Source organism: Anser anser, assembly GCF_964211835.1.
Source record: "Anser anser genome assembly, chromosome: 4".
NCBI lineage: Eukaryota > Metazoa > Chordata > Aves > Anseriformes > Anatidae > Anser > Anser anser.
This window is the reverse complement of record NC_139724.1, coordinates 12336755-12353095: the sequence shown is the minus strand read 5'-3', so window position 1 is coordinate 12353095 and position 16341 is coordinate 12336755. Positions and strand designations below refer to the sequence as shown.

At 38.9% G+C, this 16341-nt stretch overlaps 1 protein-coding gene across 5 annotated transcripts in view; it reads right to left on the bottom strand.

Moving 5' to 3' along the window:
- TNKS (tankyrase) overlaps window positions 1-16341 on the bottom strand; it is a 119903-nt gene that overhangs the window by 31992 nt on the left and 71570 nt on the right. For all 5 annotated transcript variants that reach the window (XM_083833829.1, XM_083833825.1, XM_083833826.1 and 2 more), the window contains 6 exons: window positions 9256-9350; window positions 6938-7004; window positions 6302-6488; window positions 4543-4664; window positions 3544-3635; window positions 3379-3457 (listed from right to left, as the gene is read on the bottom strand). In XM_083833829.1, the coding sequence (XP_083689955.1) occupies window positions 3379-3457; window positions 3544-3635; window positions 4543-4664; window positions 6302-6488; window positions 6938-7004; window positions 9256-9350 (642 nt within the window). The remainder of the gene's footprint in view (window positions 1-3378; window positions 3458-3543; window positions 3636-4542; window positions 4665-6301; window positions 6489-6937; window positions 7005-9255; window positions 9351-16341) is intronic.

Sequence of the window (16341 nt, the reverse complement as noted above, 5' to 3'; positions counted from 1 at the left end):
AGTCGAGAAATCAAAATGGTCATGTATCATCAGACACTGAAGAGAATTTTCCTCCCTGCACTGCTGCTGTCTCCAAGAGCTCAAAGAGCTACAGCAATATTCACAGAGTAGAATCACAGAGTCACTAGGTTGGAAGACGTCTAAGATCATCAAGTCCAACCGTTAACCCAGCACTGCCAAGCCTATCGCTAAACCACGTCCCTAAGCACCACAGCTAGACGTTTTTTAAAAACCTCCAGGGATGGTGACTCAACCCGGAGCAGCCTGTTCCAATGCTTCACAACCCTGGCAGTGAAGAATTTTTTTTTTTCTAATTTCAAACCTAAGCCTCCCCTGGTGCAACTTGAGGCCATTTCCTCTTGTCCTGTCACTTGGTGCTTGGGAGACCAATCCCCCACCCTGCTACGACCTCCTTTGAGGTAGCTGTAGGTAACAAAAAGGTCTCCTCCAAGCCTCCTTTTCTCTAGGCTAAACAACCCCAGTTCCCTCAGCTGCTCCTCTAAGACCTGTTCTCTGGACCCTGCACCAGCTTCGTAGCCCTTCTCTGCACATACTCCAGCACCTCGATGTCCTTCTTGTAGTGAGGGGCCCAAAGCCGAACACAGTGCTCGAGGTGCGGCCTCACCAGAGCCGAGTACAAGGGGACGATCACTTCCCTAGTCCTGCTGGCCACACCATTTCTGATACAAGCCAGGATGCTGTTTGACTTTCTTGGCCACCTGAGCACACTAACGGCTTGTATTCAGCTGGCTATTGACCAACACCCCAGGTCCTTTTCTGCTAGTCAGCTTTCCAGCCACTCTTCCCACAGCCTGTGGTATTGCATTGGGTTGTTGTGCCCCAGGTGCAGGACCCGGCACTTGGCCTTGTTGAACCTCATACAGTTGGCCTCAGCCCATCGGTCCAGCCTATCCAGATCTCTCTGCAAAGCCTTCCTACCCTCAAGCAGATCAGCACTCCCACCCAACTTGGTGTCATCTGCAGACTTACTGAGGGTGCACTGGATCCCCTCATCCAAGATCATTAATAAAGATACTGAATAGAACTGGGGCCAGTACTGAGCCCTGGAGGATACCACTTTTGACTTTTTGCCATCTGGATTTAGCTCTGTTCACCACAACTCCTTGGGCCCAGCCACTCAAACAGTTCTTCACCCAGCAAAGCGTATGCCCGTCTAAGCCTGAGCAGCCAGTTTCTTGAGGAGAATGCTGTGGGAAACGGTGTCAAAAGCTTTACTAAAGTCTAGGTAGACAAAATCCACAGCCTCTCCCTCATCCACTAAGTGGGTCACCTTGTCATATAAGGAGATCAGGTTAGTTAAGTGGGACCTGCCTTTCATAAACCCATGCTGACCAGGCCTGATCACCTGGTTGTCCTGTGTCTGTCCTGTGATGGCACTCAAGATGATCTGCTCCATAACCTTTCCCTGGCACCAAAGTCAGACTGACAGGCCTTTAGTTCCCTGGGTCCTCCTTCTGGCCCTTCTTGTAGATGGGTGTCACATTTGCTAGCCTCCAGTCAACTGGGACCTCCCCATATAGCCAGGACTGCTGATAAATGATGGAAAGGAGCTTGGTGAGCACCCTCTATACCCTTGTGTGGATCGCATCTGGTCCCCCAGACTTGCCTGCATTTAAGTGGTGTATCAGGTCACTAACCATTTCCTCTTAGATTATGGGGTCTTCATTCTGCTCCCTGCCCCTATATTCCAAGTCAGGGGGCTGGGTGCTCAGAGAACAACTGGTCTTACTTTTAAAGACTGAAGCAAAGAAAGCATTAAGCAACTCAGCCTTTTCTTCATCCTTTGTCACTATGTTTCACCTCACATCCAATACAGGATGGAGCTTTTCCTTAGTCTTCCTTTTGTTGCTAACCCCCCTACCTATTTGCTTTTCCAAGAATCGAAAACTCTTATTATTTTGTGATCACTATGCCCAAGACAACCACCAACCCTCATATCCAACACAAGCCCTTCTATGTTTGCAAGCAAAAGGTCCAGAGAGGTGCCTTCCCCGGTTGGCTCACTCAGCAGCTGTATCAGGAAATTATCTTCCACACATTTCAGAAGCCTCCTAAATTTTCCTCTCTGCTATATCGTACTTCCAGCAGACATCTGGTAAGTTGAAGACCCCCACGAGAACAAGATCTAGAGATTGTGAGACTTCTTCCAGCTGCTTATAGAACATTTCATCTGCCTCTTCATCCTGCTTGGATAGTCCCTAACAGACATCCACCATGTCATCTGCCATGTTGGCCTTCCCTCTGATTGGGGATCAGGGGTCTGTCCTGGGACCAGTGCTGTTTAATATTTTTATCAGTGACATAGACAGTGGGATTGAATGCACCCTCACCAAGTTTGAAATCTTGGAAGGAAATCATGGAATAATGTACGCTGGAAGAGACCCTTAAGACCATCAGGTCCAACCATCAAATTAATACTATCAAGTCTACCACTGAACTATGTCCCTGAGCAGCACGTTCACAATTATAGTATACAGTGAGGTTATTCAAAAGCATTTGATTCTGTTGCACGGGTCTAGGTAGATGGCAAATATTTCCAGAGTCAGAGTCTTGAAACTTGCTACTCCAACATACAGAAATAATTATATTATGTAAAGATCCATAAAGCTAGATCCTTCTAGCAGAGCAGAACGAAGCCACTTCTGCTACCAACATAAAGACGGACTCTATCTTCTGTCATGCAAACATAACTTTAAAGCAGCTTGTTCTCTCTTGGAGAAGAATGGTTTCAACAGTATCTTTTAGAAATACAATAAACCAAATAGCATCCATGACGTTTCTACATTTGCCCAAGATATTAGTGAACTTGCATTATTGCAGGTCCTTTTTTATTATTATTATTTTTTATTTTTACAACAGTCATTCCAGTTTAGAAGACTTTAATCCCTGTTTTCTGTACCACTAGAAAGCCCGATGTCTTTCTGAACATATTAATTTTCCCATGTATCTGTAAGTTCAGGCAAGGAGCTAGCTATAAGATATATCCAACCATCCAGCAATACAACAAAACAGGATGGAAGCCACTTTTTCATTAGTTCGCCACCTTATTTTTTTTTTTTTTTAAACAAAGCACCACCTTCAAAGATACTGTCATGGCACTTGAAGATTCATTAAAAATGAGTAATCTAAACACCTAAAGCCTATATTCAGTTACTTGGAGAGAAGACTTAATTTTTAAATGGGGTTCCTGAATATCCTGTAATGATTTAGGATAAACACCCTTCATGGTTAACATGAGAAGTACAAGACATACAGAAGAAAATGCAACAACTATCACAAAAACTAAAACTGTATTTAACCAATATAACATTCCCTCTTGCCTTCTGCCGTAAATTACATGCATTTAAGCATATTTACCTTTGCTCCATGTTTATGCAGAACTTCCATGACATCGTTATGGGCTTTCTCAGCTGCAACATGCAAAGGTGTCATGAAACTAGACAAAAAAAAAAAAAGATATTAGTTTTATGCTCCTAGTATGACTGAGTCCTTTGAAAAAAGTTGAAAATTTCAGAAACCTACTCTTTGTTTTTCTCATTAACATTCGCTCCTTTCCTGAGCAATAATTCTGTAACTTGCTTCCGCTTGGGATGCACAGCAGCCACAGCACAGTGCTGCAAAAAAGTAAATATAAAGTACTATTTCAACTACACAGATGAAAAAGAGCTTTGAGATCAAAGACTTCATCTCTTAATTATTCTGCTAAACATCAGACTACAGAATTTACAAACAAAACACAACATATTTCTTCCTGAACATTTAACATACCAAACAAAATACAAGCAAGTGAATAATGCTAAATTATTCTCATCAGAAAAAAACAATTTTCATTTTACTGCTATTTGTCACCAAAAAAGTAGTAAATTCCCAAATGCATTAACAAGATATCAGGACAAGTATAGCATGCAATGCCCAAAGGAGGTTAAGGGAAAGGGCTTTAAACATCTTATCCTTCTTCAGAGGGATACCAAAGGGTTCCATTAAGATTCCACTGCTTTATTTTATCAAGCCTTTGAAAATTGTTTCTTCTTCCATTTCAGTGTGTACTGAACATACTTAACAGCAAGTCTGTTATGCAGCCAGTTACAAATTATGTAACAAATATGCAATAAAGCTCTTGGAATAGTTCCATATAATGAATATAAGAATATGGAAAAAAGGCTCTATATGGAACATATAAGAATATGTTCCATATAGAGCTTTTCAACCCCAGCAAAAACTTAACTGGTCAACAATAAAATAGGCTAATGGGGGAGAAAAGCAGAAGAGAAGTGAAACAAGGACAGGTATGCTCTGGCCAGAAGGTTTCTGTGATCTACTAGGAAAAAAGAAAAAATAAGTGCTAAAAATTATATGGTGTTATTTCTGTAATGGTGAAATATTTTTAATATATAAAGTGTTTGATAGCAAATCCTCTATCTCAGATGATGAATAGATTTTCATAATGTAGAAATAAACCCACTCAACTAGCACTACCATCACATTTATTGTAAAAGACGAGGATTGACTCTATAATCTCACCAGTGCAGTCTCATGTGACTGTGGCTGCTTAAAATTGATGATCTCCAAAGCAAGTGTCTTTTTCACTTTGGCTAGATCTGCCTCTCTTGCTGCTTGTAGTAAAGAATGTCCTTTGAATTCATCTATTGGAGAAAGAGATGCATTGAATATTCAGTAACAAGTTACCTTTACAGATGCTACTTGAGAAAGGTACCTATAACCAGTTAAGAGGTAATAAGAGTATTTCTGTACATCTTCAGATAGTGGCTTACCTGGTATGCATAGTAACATGAAAAGAGCATGGTTTCCTGAAACCAAAAGGGTATTCCAAAGAAGCGGTGCAGTGACTCCCTGAGTAAAATTCTTAGTTTTTCTCCCTCTTATCCCCCACCCACTTCATATTAAATGCATATGTGACCTCTCAATTATCTATGTATGTGTTCAAGTGAGCACACAGCTACTGCAGCCTTTTTTCTGCAGAAAAAAAGCATTACAGTTGGTTTTCCAAAACGCTACTGTATTTACAACTACAAGTAATTCAAGGTAAAGACTGAACGTATTGTTTAAATACAACCGTTAAACTATTGGTGTTAAAGAAAGTTAGCCAGCTAAGCATTTGAAGCCAGTCTGCTCTGAAGATTTTGATAGTAGTTATATCTTTGCAAATGCAGAGAGGTAATTTTGTTATTTTCTGTGCCACACCTTGATCGTTTCAGGAACTAGTCCATTTTAGTTAAAAAGTATTTTCAACTTGAAAAAGATGAAAAGTGTTTACCATAAAATGTACAAATGTGAGATAGGCTATCAAGGATGAGGTCTGAACATGGGAATGAGAAACAAGATGGATAAGCCCACCCCCATCCAGAAACTAAAAATACAGAAATAAAGTTTAAATGTATTTTTGCTTTTTAGTTTAAAAAATGGTAAATTAATTTGCTTAAAGCCAGAAGCACAATGTCCTAAGCCAGCCTGGAACAGAGTAGAGAAGTAGCTGGAAAATATTAACCCCCTCCTCTTCTGTCCTAGAGGAAAGCTTTCTGCTGCACGTTTTCATTTCTGTGTTACCACCTTCACAAAATAGTGACAACAACCTGTGATTTTGAGCAGCGCAAGATCACATTCTTAATCTTCCAGGGGATTCTGCTATATTCAACAGAAAAAACCAAAAGCTTACGATTGAAGCAATGTATAATCGAGTTCAGAATTTATGTTTCGGGAAGATGTTTTCTGCAACTTCATTATGTTTTGTTTCTATACTTGTCTCATTTAATTATCTTTACAGTTTATAACAACGAGAAAACAAACCCCCAAAAGAGGGCAAATAAAAGCAGACAAATTTCAATTGGAGCTGAGGCATTTTTTTCTGTAAACAGCATTAGGACTGCAAACACTACCAAAAAAAAAAGGTGCTGGAATTTCCATCTCTTCAAGCTTGCACATCAAAGCTATATGTCTTCTAGAAGTCACTCTAACTGTTCACAGGTTCCTACAAGCCTGTTCACGTAGAGGCTCCTATGTGACTTGATTAGACTTTTAGCATAAAAATCACCCACAGTCACTGATTCAGCAGTGCCTCCTTGCCTGACACATTTTAAATCGGAAAAAAAAGTAGACATCATCATGAATGGCCTATCAGAGTTATCTACTTATTTAAAGTGAGGAGCACATGTGTATTTCTTCTGCTGCTCTGCATCTATCCGTGCTTTATGAAGAAGCTGCCTTGAAAGGAAAGCATCCCTTTATATTAACCAACAACTGTTTTAAGTCTGAAAACACTTACAGGTCAGCCTCTCCCTCAGTTCAGGTGTTGGAGCCATATCGACTGCGCTCTTGCCATGGCAGTTGACTAATGTGGGATCCGCACCATGACTCAGCAAGAGGGAACAGACTTCTACACGGTTCTTGGAAGCAGCCTCATGCAAGGGTGTAAATTGCCAGAGGTCCATAGCATTAACACAGGCACCATGCTAGCACAGGAACAAAAGCCTTTTATTAGTAGGAAATCACCCTCAACAACAAAAAAAAGCATATGAATTTTCATTTCATTACAAAAACTAATTTTGTTCTTTCATATATGAATACACACACAAAAGTGAATTATAAAAATACCTATACACATAAAAAAACCATGAATCCTCAACAAAATGGGAATTTCTATATGAACTAATTTTTTAAGTACAGCAGATTTTTCCGGGGGGGAGGGGGGGGGGTAGGTGGGAAAGAAACTCTACTATCTCTCTAAAGAAATTAGGTAGGGAAAAAACACATAGATCTGAAGTCGTAGGCTTCTGAAATTACATACAGGATGTTTGAAATCTGATACTAAAGAAAAAGAGTCTTCCTTTTCAACTCTGGTATGAACAGTCCACCTAACACATCTAAATTTACAGTAATTACTTTCCATCCTTCTGCTTACCTTAAGTAGCAGCTCTGTAACCTCGTAGTGTCCATATGAACATGCATTGTGAAGAGGCACAAGGCCACTGTATGAAAGAAGGCAAATGACAGATTTATTCAGGCAGCATTGCTGAAGAAGGTATTATTTTCTCTTTACTGAGAGGTGAACAGAAAACAAAATAAAACCTAATCATTAACATCTTTAAAAATTAAGATTCAAAAACTACTGGAAAAACCTTGCATTCCCAAACAACACATTACTTGTGAGTGACATTACAGCATTTTTTCCTAGCAGGCCACAGATGTTTAATCTACCAATAAGATTAGCATTAATTGCCTTTGAAATGATCTTTCTTGAAGCCACTAAGGGGGGAAAAACTCCCATTCCACATTCAATTTGCTTAGTAGAAGTCAGTCTTCTATTTCTGCCTAAATGCGCACTCCTGTTTATATAAAATGCTGTGTGGAAGTCAGAACTCTTCAGATAATACTAACCTAACTCCTGGGTATATTATGAAAATGTACAAATATCCGTAGACAGCAGACAAATTGCTGCTCCAAACTGTGGGACGACCTGATTTCACTGCATTTTTTACAGTCAAATTATAAGATGATCTATGTATTTTTTTTTATAGTTACACTACAGGAGGTCATACTCAAAAATGATACTAGTGAAGAAAATGACAAGGATGACATTACAAGCACGAGATATGTAATAAAAGAGCCACACACTCAAAAGGGAGATGCGAAGGGGACAATTATTACAGAGAACTAAATAATTTTAATTCAAGCCAAACAAGCTAGGCTAGTTACGGCTTAACAAATCAGAATGTATAATACACTGCAAACAACAATTAACCCTTCACCATTTATGAAAAATGTTGTGTATGTTTCCCAGAATTGCAAAATTAGCAAAAAGAGCATTGGGAAAGTGAGTACTACACTAGTTTGCTTACTTATAAATTTTAAAAACAAAAAAATGAGCAAAACCAAACCAAACCCACAACCAAAAAAAAGAAAAAACACCAAATCATGTGATGCCACTAAAAAGGAGAGAGAGCTCACTGGGCTGTTACATATATCTCAGAGTGTTTGAATTGTTTACACGTTTAATACAAAGTACATGTACAGTTTTTCTTTTCTTTCCCTTTATTCTTCTCCCCTACTTGAGGTCTACTTAACTACGTTTCACACAGCAATACTTTCCAAGTAGATCATGCCAACCGCATTAAAACATCTACACTGGAATTTTCTACCAAGTGACACTTAAATTTCTTAACGTGTGAAATGCCTAAAACTCGCTTAACAATTTTGGATTGTATTCCATGCAGCTTTGCTGTGGTTTTGTGACTTACATAATGTGTTATGATGTATTTCACAATTCTGATCAAAAAAAGCCACTAAGGGTGAATGTACAGTCAACAGTGCTACAATCAGTACTTCAATCTTCCAGAGTTTAAGTAAGCGTACGACTGACTGGTTTGGGGAAAAAAGAAAAAAAAAAGTAAGATCTTAATTTAAAATCTCCTTTAAAACTAGAGAAGGAAGGGGTATAGGAAATGCCTCAAGTATATTGATGGCTAGAGAGCACTCTCATTAATATCTCACCTCTATAAACTCTGATATGCATGTCTTTAACCAGGAGCCCCATGTCTACAATGTTGGAAGTAAGCTTTCCTATGAGACCATTGTAAGAATTCACCTTAGAATACAGAAATGTACAGCTAACAACGTGTAACACATAGTTCGAGATTTCTGAATGCTGCACAATTTTTGTTGTAATCTACTTAACTAGCGTGCTAGCTGCAAAAAAAAAAAGGAATAATTTAGCTTCTGCTATATCTTGTTTTTTGTTGGCTATGTCAACCAAGGCAGGTCTCCAAGTGCCTCTAGTTGTGAGCCTCTGAGTATCATTGATGTTACTTGCAATTACATCCATACACATGCAATAAGGTAACAAGATTACAGAGAAATTTTACAATGCACATTTTTTTCATTAATCTCAAGCATCTTCTCCCTATCCCCTCTCCTAAAATAATGGTGAAATTCCATGATTTCACAGGGAAGACTGTGCATGGACACAAGGAATAAGGACTGGAAAAAAATTAAAGGTGTAGAAGAAAACTTAAAACAAGTGCAGTCACAATTAATCTGTTATTGGGACTGTAACAAAAGTTTACTTGTCATTAAACACATTCATATTTTTGAAGCAGATGTCACATTCTTAACCAACTATTTGAGATTATGCTGCAACATCAAGCAAAGAAATAATTTCTCATCTTGATTAACAGAAAAGCACTGCTGCAAACAGATAATAAATCAATTCATTTTACATACCCTTTGTCCTTTGCATGAACATCTGCACCGTGCTGAAGCAGAAGTTGGACTATTCGTACTCTGTTATAGCCTGCTGCTAGGTGTAAAGGCGTCGACTGCAAAGGAAAACAAAACAAGATGAAGAATGGGAGACACATATTTCTGCACTTCACTTCCTACCATTTCATACTCTTTGTTTCTCTTACATATTTGATCAAGGTAGGTTACACTTTCCTTCTGTAATTAGCCAAGTCAAGAAATACAAAGCACACGCACACTCCTCCTGTTGTCAAACCAAACCCCTTCCTGGAGGTGGGGAAGAATCTATGTATCACTTAAGGCAATAGCAAATTTATCAGATGAAGTTATTTAAGATGATAGCCCAACCTTGCTCTTTTTTTTTTCTTTAATCCTGTGTGTTTGGTTTTTATTATTTTTCAATGCTGTAAGTTATTTATACATTTTTTCAAACAGTTTCACAAACAAATTTATGCAGTTCAGGCTGCGTACTCACAGGTTACAAAACTGCTTGTATGTAAGTCTTGTTGCAGCAAGCGCGCAAGAATCAGACTGCAGAACAAAACGAATGCACTTATGCCCTAGCAGGAATGTTTGTCTTCAGCTCTGCACCAAACAAGTGTAGGTACCTTGTTGGTGTTCTGTGCTATGCTATAAGACACACACAGAGCAAACTGCATGCAGTTTGCTGTTTCCTGCAAAATACATCCTCAGCAGTAATGCCCTAATGGCGTACCTAGTAACAAAATAAAAATAGCACCTTTCTCCATAGCTAATTAGTATTAGCAACAGTAATAAAAATGACAAGAAAAAATCCCCTCAAAGTTCAATTATTTTAAAAGCTTTTTATAACGAAGTAAATTTTGTGTGCTGTCTCACTCTGAAGGAACTTATTTCTTCCACGAATGGCTGATAGTTTGCTCCCTCCCAAGGCTGAGAAGCAGAGGAGTTTGAAGGGATCTTTGTTGCTATTTATTTTGTGACGCACAACAAACAATGCACTTCTATCCCAGTAAAACCCCATACCTAAAAAAACTTGAACAGAAAGCAAGACTTATCTATCTCACAGTATTAAGCCAAGTACAGCTTTACTGCAGGCATTAAGACATCATTATACAGTATTACAGGTGAGACATCACATTCTTGCTATTAAGGTTTAAAAAAAAAATCAAGACAAAGCCTCATCTGTAAGCAGCAGCAAGTGCTATATATTCATAAATGGAATAGATTTCCAGGAATTAATACCCATTTAGTAAGACCATAACTAGGAATAGACTGAGTTATGTTTCACTAGAGTCTCAACACAGTTTATTACTATAGTCTGGAGCTACTTTGTCCCAGAAACAGTACCTACTTGGGCACCTACCAGATGTCCTGTGTGCAAAGCGATGACACAGGCTGTACTGTCAGTAAGGACAGCACAGGGTGTCTCCAAGAAAAATGTCCACGTAACGCAGCTTATTTGAGAAAGCAGTTCTGCGATTTTCTATGAGACTCACCTTCAGAATTGCCCACACCCTCTGTTTGCTACAAATGGACATCAAAGTAAGCAGCTCTAACATTCTTCACCTCCTTAAAGTGTCTCCGTAGTTCAAAAAACCACCCCCAACCAAACTAGCCAAATCTTTAAGTCAATTTGTATTTGTTAGGATCTATTATTCTGTTCCAGAAAGGCTTCTATTACTGAATTAACAATTTGGGATGATCCAAAAGGTATTAAGTTCTTTCAAATCTGCCCCCATTATAAAACAGCTGGCTCCTGCACATCATAAATACTAATGAAAATGTGGATAAAGGTTACGCCACTGTTGACATTAGAAAAATACTTCAGGTGCTATTTTTGACAATTGCCTTGGTTTGGCTACTAAGTCCAGTTTGTCAACTGAATTAATAACTCAGAAAATCTGAAAATGATCTGAAATGGACTGCTGAAAAGTCAGTCTCTTGAAAGGTCTGATCGCCAAAAGAAACTGGAGAAAATGCTAAATCTTGGAAGAGGATGCAGACCACTGCAGGATCCTTTAACCTCACTAGGATTAAAGTAGCTGCATCCATGCTTATCTGCATACTACTTCTAAAACAACACTGGCAGACTTACAAGATGCTGCTTTACTCTTATTGAGCGTTATTAATAAGGATGTTCTCAATAAGGATGTGTCAGCCCTGGAATCTTGTTGAGTGATTAAAATTTAAAGATAAAACATGACTCAAGCTGGAACCGTGTATTTTGTATTTCTAGGATTATTAAACCTACTTTTGCAAAATAACTTCATTAGAGAAAAAAGCCAGAACATTTTTAGCTTGTAGCTGTAAGACTAACAACGCAAGCAAAGCAAAGCAATGACATCCCAAATCTTCTGACAACTTATATCCCTGCCTTTCGGAAATGCAAGCTACTTCCTTCTCCCTGAGCAAGGTCACACAGACACCACAGTCTCATGAATGAACCATGTCTCCCCCAGCACACCAGGAATTATTTAGCTGCAGCCAAACACCTGATGTTTGGCTTGCTCGCCTTCTGATCCACTGCAGCTTCAATGAAGCTGTGTGCCACGCTGCAGCCACCTCTACAAAAAAGAGCTAACTAACACTCCTCTCTTCACTCTTAACTGGAGATGGGGCTGAAATCTCTTCCAGTTAATTTATGAAACACTGTTGAAGTCAGCACTGTAGTCAGGTCTAGCGAATCAAAATCCCCAAGCCTCTCTTGACAGTCGCTCTTTACATTGGTTTAAAGGTTCTTAAAAACATTGCACTTCCATATGCTTCAGGAAGCAGGATGTGCCTACCTTAGTCATTTTTAAGGACTTTTCCTTTCCCATGAGAAAGAACATTCATTGATATCACATTTAATATATATTATGTTTAATATAGATTTACTAATTTAAAATATTAATCCAGTGCTACCAGCTTGCACGCTAACCACAGGAATTAAGTACCTAAAACGTAACGTCATGCTATGTGAACTAGTCATCACACGGGGATTACTAGTCCTCCCCACCCCAAAAGTGAATGATGTTCATAAAGAGACTGCTGTTTAAAAATCAGTGCACTTTTTCTAGAGCACTAGAAAAGTAGGAACTAGTTATCACTAACAGTATTACTGTATACTGCACCTGTAAGGTATATCAACCCAATCATTTAATATTAAGGAAAGAGATTTAATTGAGCTATCAATTAACCCCTCCTCCCATGTCTTGCAGTACTTGTCAAGAGACTTCCTAACAAGAATCCCTAGAGGGCATTTACCTTCTAAGATTCATATTCACAATTACCAAGCCAATCACATTGTCTTGTAATTAAAAAGAGAGCAAATCTACTTTTAGCAAGTAAAATAAGACTCTCATGTAAGATGCTCACATTTTTTTGAAATTTTTATGGCATCTGTAATTGAGTGCAGGTACCATGCATTTCATATAAGATCCCTGTACACAAAATAGCAAACACAGCCTGTATACCTACAATTTATATTAAAGCTTTTTTTTTCTTTTCCTGCAGCCTTTTTGAACATGTGTTAAGGCATTTTTAGATTTAAGCAACGTACATACAACAGTTTGATATTCTCATTGAGCCTTTGGTGTTTTCACACTGTTTTATTACCAACAGCTGATTTAAGGACCTTATGGTCAAGGTCAGCCACCTTTGGACTTGCTGTCCCCCTGTATCAAACAAAAGGGGCACCAAGGGATTGTCAGATCTGCAGGCTGCTGAGTTATTTCTACTAAAATCAGAACATTGGTTTCAACAAATCATCCGCAGGCAACATGGGAGCGCTGGCTCTAAGCACCACCCATATCCCTATCTATCATGCAAAAGAGCCTTCAGTAGCTCTTAGAGATGGTAACATGCCCACAGCCTCAGAACAAAACGTGCATTTTCAGATTCAGAGTAATTTTGGATTGCCAATATTATGGGTAACTTAAAGCTGAAGGATTTTACATAAGGCTCTTATATCATGTATTACCTGCTTGTTAAATAACAGCTAGCGGAGCTGCTGTAAGAACTAATAATGCCTGTTCTTGCCTGCTCTTGCTCTCTGCCACTAGAATCTCTACATTGCATTATCTGATAACAATCTTAATTAGCGTGTTTCTCTCATTCACAAGTTGTCATCCTGAAGGCTATTAAAATCAACAAACAAGAATCTTCTTATATACGTCTTGCCCTGCATCTAATTTACAATAAGATGAAGTGATTTAAAATTATCATCACTTAATTTCATCTTCTACAAGAAAGGCATTTTCACTATAAAAAGGCAATACCATCTATCAGACGTCCCCAATACCAGCTCTCGTCTTGACATATAATGGCTATACCCATGTTCAGAAGGTCCCCAAATGGACGTTCACCAGTAAGGGTGGTTCTTGACAGACAAACAAGTACAACTTTCATTATATACCCTTTGATTAGACACCTAAGGACAACCATATGTTTACTGACAACTCTTTTATAACACCCTCCTGACAAAAGGCATCCAAAAAAAAAGGAGAAGAGGGGGGAGGAGGAATCAAATAATGATCACCATACACTTTACTATATATGACTTTCTTACCTTGTCTCTAATCTACCTTCAGGTTTGGTAACTTGGAAAACGCAGGTATGTAGCAAATCCCCATTTAACTTCTATCAAACAGAACACCTTTATTCAAATCAGACTGCGTGGCCAGCAGAGAGGAGCAGCAATAAAAATAACATTTTTAGCTTTTGCAGTTTGTCTTACAAACTCCCTCAAAATGGTGCTTCACCTCCTCTGAACTGAGAGACAAGTAGCAAGGTTTCTAATCACAGAATGCACCTTTGTTTCACAGTCTGCATAAAACTGACTGCTCTGAAAGATGTCCTGAGGCCTGTCAAGATGACTACCTGAATCAGGCATACTAAGCAAAAACCTTCGTGGCAGGCAAACAACTCTCTCTCTTCACTGGGTTAGAATTTATGATGCATTCTTTTTTTAAAGTCACAACAGTCTGCATCTGCTTCATGCTGCTATCTCAAAGACTTCTCTAAAATGAACTGCATCAATCATGAGTGTGTATCAGGAACATATTCTGGATGCAAGTGAAATACCTCCTGTCACTAATTTATAATCTGATTAATGGGATGAGAAAACAAGTTGCAACAACATCATAGTCTAGAAGAGATATTCCTGAGCTTTTCCAGGATGGCAATGATCGGAGTTTTGCTTCCCTGCTTAGATACCCCCTTGCAAAGTATGTCTTCCATTTTAATATTGCACATCGTGCCCATCTGTGGTAGTTTTATGCAGCTGGACTACACCACAACTGCTTTTTCCCCCTCTTTCTTAGATCTGCTCCCACAAAGGCGCAAACATCACCACTCACTGGCTCGGCTCTGGGCAGCGGTGGGTCCCTTTGGAGCCAGCTGAAAGTGGCCCTTATCTAACATGGGGCAGCTTCGGGGCTTTTCTCACAGGGGCCACCCCAGCAGCCCCCCTGCTACCAAAACTGTGCCACATAAACCCAATACACCATCTTACACCTTCACTTTTAGGCTTGGTTGTAAGCTTTCTTGGGAAAATATCTCTCTGACACTGGTTTGCGTGGCATGGAAACTGGAATTACTATCACATACAAACAAGTCCCTCCCTTCTAGAAACATATATTTTGAAATAATTACTTAATATTTATGTTAAAATGCTCTTCCATACTAGGTACTATGGGGAACAAAAGTCCTTAACCTCAGCAAGAGAATGATGCTCTTGTTGAGCAAGGAAGGGTGTGTTCTTCTGTTCACCAGCCACACGGCATGTAAGCTTCAGCCATCCAACTTGTCAAATTGTGCAACTTCCCTGGTCATTTTATAGTGGTACCATGTTCTTCAATTTCATGATTGACAGTTAAGCCCTAAAGGACATACTTATAGATGCTGCTCCAGGAAAACAAGTTATGTCAGCCTGCTAACTATAGATAAGCTAGCTACAATAAGTTTAAACTCTGGAGATAAATAAGCACAAAAATGAAGAACTTAAACTACTTTTATGTTTTTTAAAAAAAAGGATTAAGGAAGACATTTCTCACTCAACTGTGTTTCCAGTGGTAATTTAACTGCTTCATCTTCAGAACACAAACAGTAATACTAGACTGTTGAACAGATTTAATATAGTAAAATTCAGAATACCATTATGTTGAAAATTTTACATGACCACACGAAAATGAACTGAATGGCTCATCAGTTCAGAATCTGCAAGTCCCATAGTATCTTAATTTAGAACTCACTCTTTCTGGCATATCATTTTCTCTTTGAAAAACAGTGATCCATCGTTTTGAGCCGACAGAAGAAGAACAAAGAAAGACGTCCACATTATAAAGAGATTATTTTCAGAAACAATACCTTCAGAAATGTATTCACGTATGTACCACTTGGGCTGTGGTACAAAGCCCAGAGGAGGACAGGTATTATGAATGGCATGCCTTTTAGAATGCGTATCAGCTACAAAGCATTGCTTTGTGGATCACAGATTCAGAAAACATTCCTCTACAAACTCTGGAATGTTATTTTCAAATTAGTGTTGGACACTTCCAGGCTGCATAAATATTGATAAAGTAGATTAAGAAATAACAACACACAACAAGAGTGAAACAGAAATATTTTTTATTAATCTCTAGTGAGTATTTAAATATGTTCCTATTTAAATACGTTCCTTCTCAGAGGGCTGTAACCTCCAAACTACTGATTCCTAAATGTTTCTGTAGTAGATCTGACCTTTGAGGGACAATACAACAAGTTTCTGTCCATATCTCTGAACTTCGTGGCTGTGTGACAAGACTAGGAATTAGTTCTATGCAGTACCATGGAGGCACTGTTGTACTGCAGGTTTGGAAAAGTATTGACAAGTAAGGGGCATATTTAAGAGCTTTTTCAATCACAGATTCCTGGGGTTGAGAAGAACTGAAAAGATGAGAAGCGTCATATTGCACAGGGGTAAACACAAGAAATAATGAGTTTCTCTGCCTCTTAGAGGTCAACAGAAGGAAGAAATGGATGTTTTCACTTCACTGGTAAGGAACTCCAGCTAGCATTGAAACAGCACCACCAAAGAGAAGGTTGGAAGTTGAGGCAAGCAAGGTA